General features: G+C 41.2%; 1 protein-coding gene across 1 annotated transcript; it reads left to right on the forward strand.

Annotated features, from left to right (window-relative positions):
• Positions 1–168: 168 nt before the first annotated feature.
• On the forward strand, positions 169–667 carry LOC107735209 (trafficking protein particle complex subunit 4-like). Its single transcript, XM_016546971.1, has 2 exons — positions 169–354; positions 469–667. Exons 1-2 carry the CDS (start codon positions 180–182, stop codon positions 645–647), a joined length of 354 nt encoding a protein of 117 aa, XP_016402457.1. The 5' UTR covers positions 169–179; the 3' UTR covers positions 648–667.
• Positions 668–678: the final 11 nt, after the last annotated feature.

The raw sequence follows: 678 nt of genomic DNA on the forward strand, positions 1-678 counted from the left end.
ACTACATTCACTTATTCGCTCACAAAAATACACCGCAACAGTTAATTAATTGTTATAATAAAAATATAGTTTGTAGACACCACATAGTATGCGTTTTTTTATCATATTTTTATTACTATTATTTTATATTTTCCCACACGCAACAAAGTCACATGACTGCTCCGCTGACAGGAAGAAAGATGGCGATCTTCAGTGTGTATGTTGTCAATAAGGCCGGTGGACTCATCTACCAGTACGATAATTATGTACCTCGAGCTGAAGTTGAAAAAACATTCAGCTTTCCGCTTGATTTAGTTTTAAAGATTTACGATGAGAAGTTAGTTGTGTCATTCGGACAGCGGGACGGGATCAGAGGTGTGTGTATGTGTCTGCAACCCATCCCATGTATTATTACACATTTATAGGTCCATCACTGGAGTCCAGCATGTGTTCTTGTGAGTTATACAGTACGTGTTTTGTCGCGTGCAGTGGGTCATGCGGTTCTGTCCATTAACGGGGTGGATGTGAATGGTAAATACACGGCTGAAGGGAAGGAGATACTGGAATATCTGAAAGATCCTGCCAACTATCCAGTGTCCATCAGATTCGGGCGACCTCGCCTTACCTCCAATGAGAAACTCATGCTGGCCTCAATGTTTCACTCGTGAGTAGACTTCATTAAACATGGTTCGACCCATT

This window comes from Sinocyclocheilus rhinocerous, unplaced genomic scaffold (genome assembly GCF_001515625.1).
Source record: "Sinocyclocheilus rhinocerous isolate Xijiao unplaced genomic scaffold, SAMN03320098_v1.1 C35874182, whole genome shotgun sequence".
Lineage (NCBI taxonomy): Eukaryota > Metazoa > Chordata > Actinopteri > Cypriniformes > Cyprinidae > Sinocyclocheilus > Sinocyclocheilus rhinocerous.

Coding starts and splice junctions, on each gene's coding strand:
- LOC107735209 (XM_016546971.1), top strand. CDS start 180: ATGGCGATCTTCAGTGTGTATGTTGTCAATAAGGCCGGTGGACTCATC. Junction 355..468: donor ACAGCGGGACGGGATCAGAG/GTGTGTGTATGT, acceptor TGTCGCGTGCAG/TGGGTCATGCGGTTCTGTCC.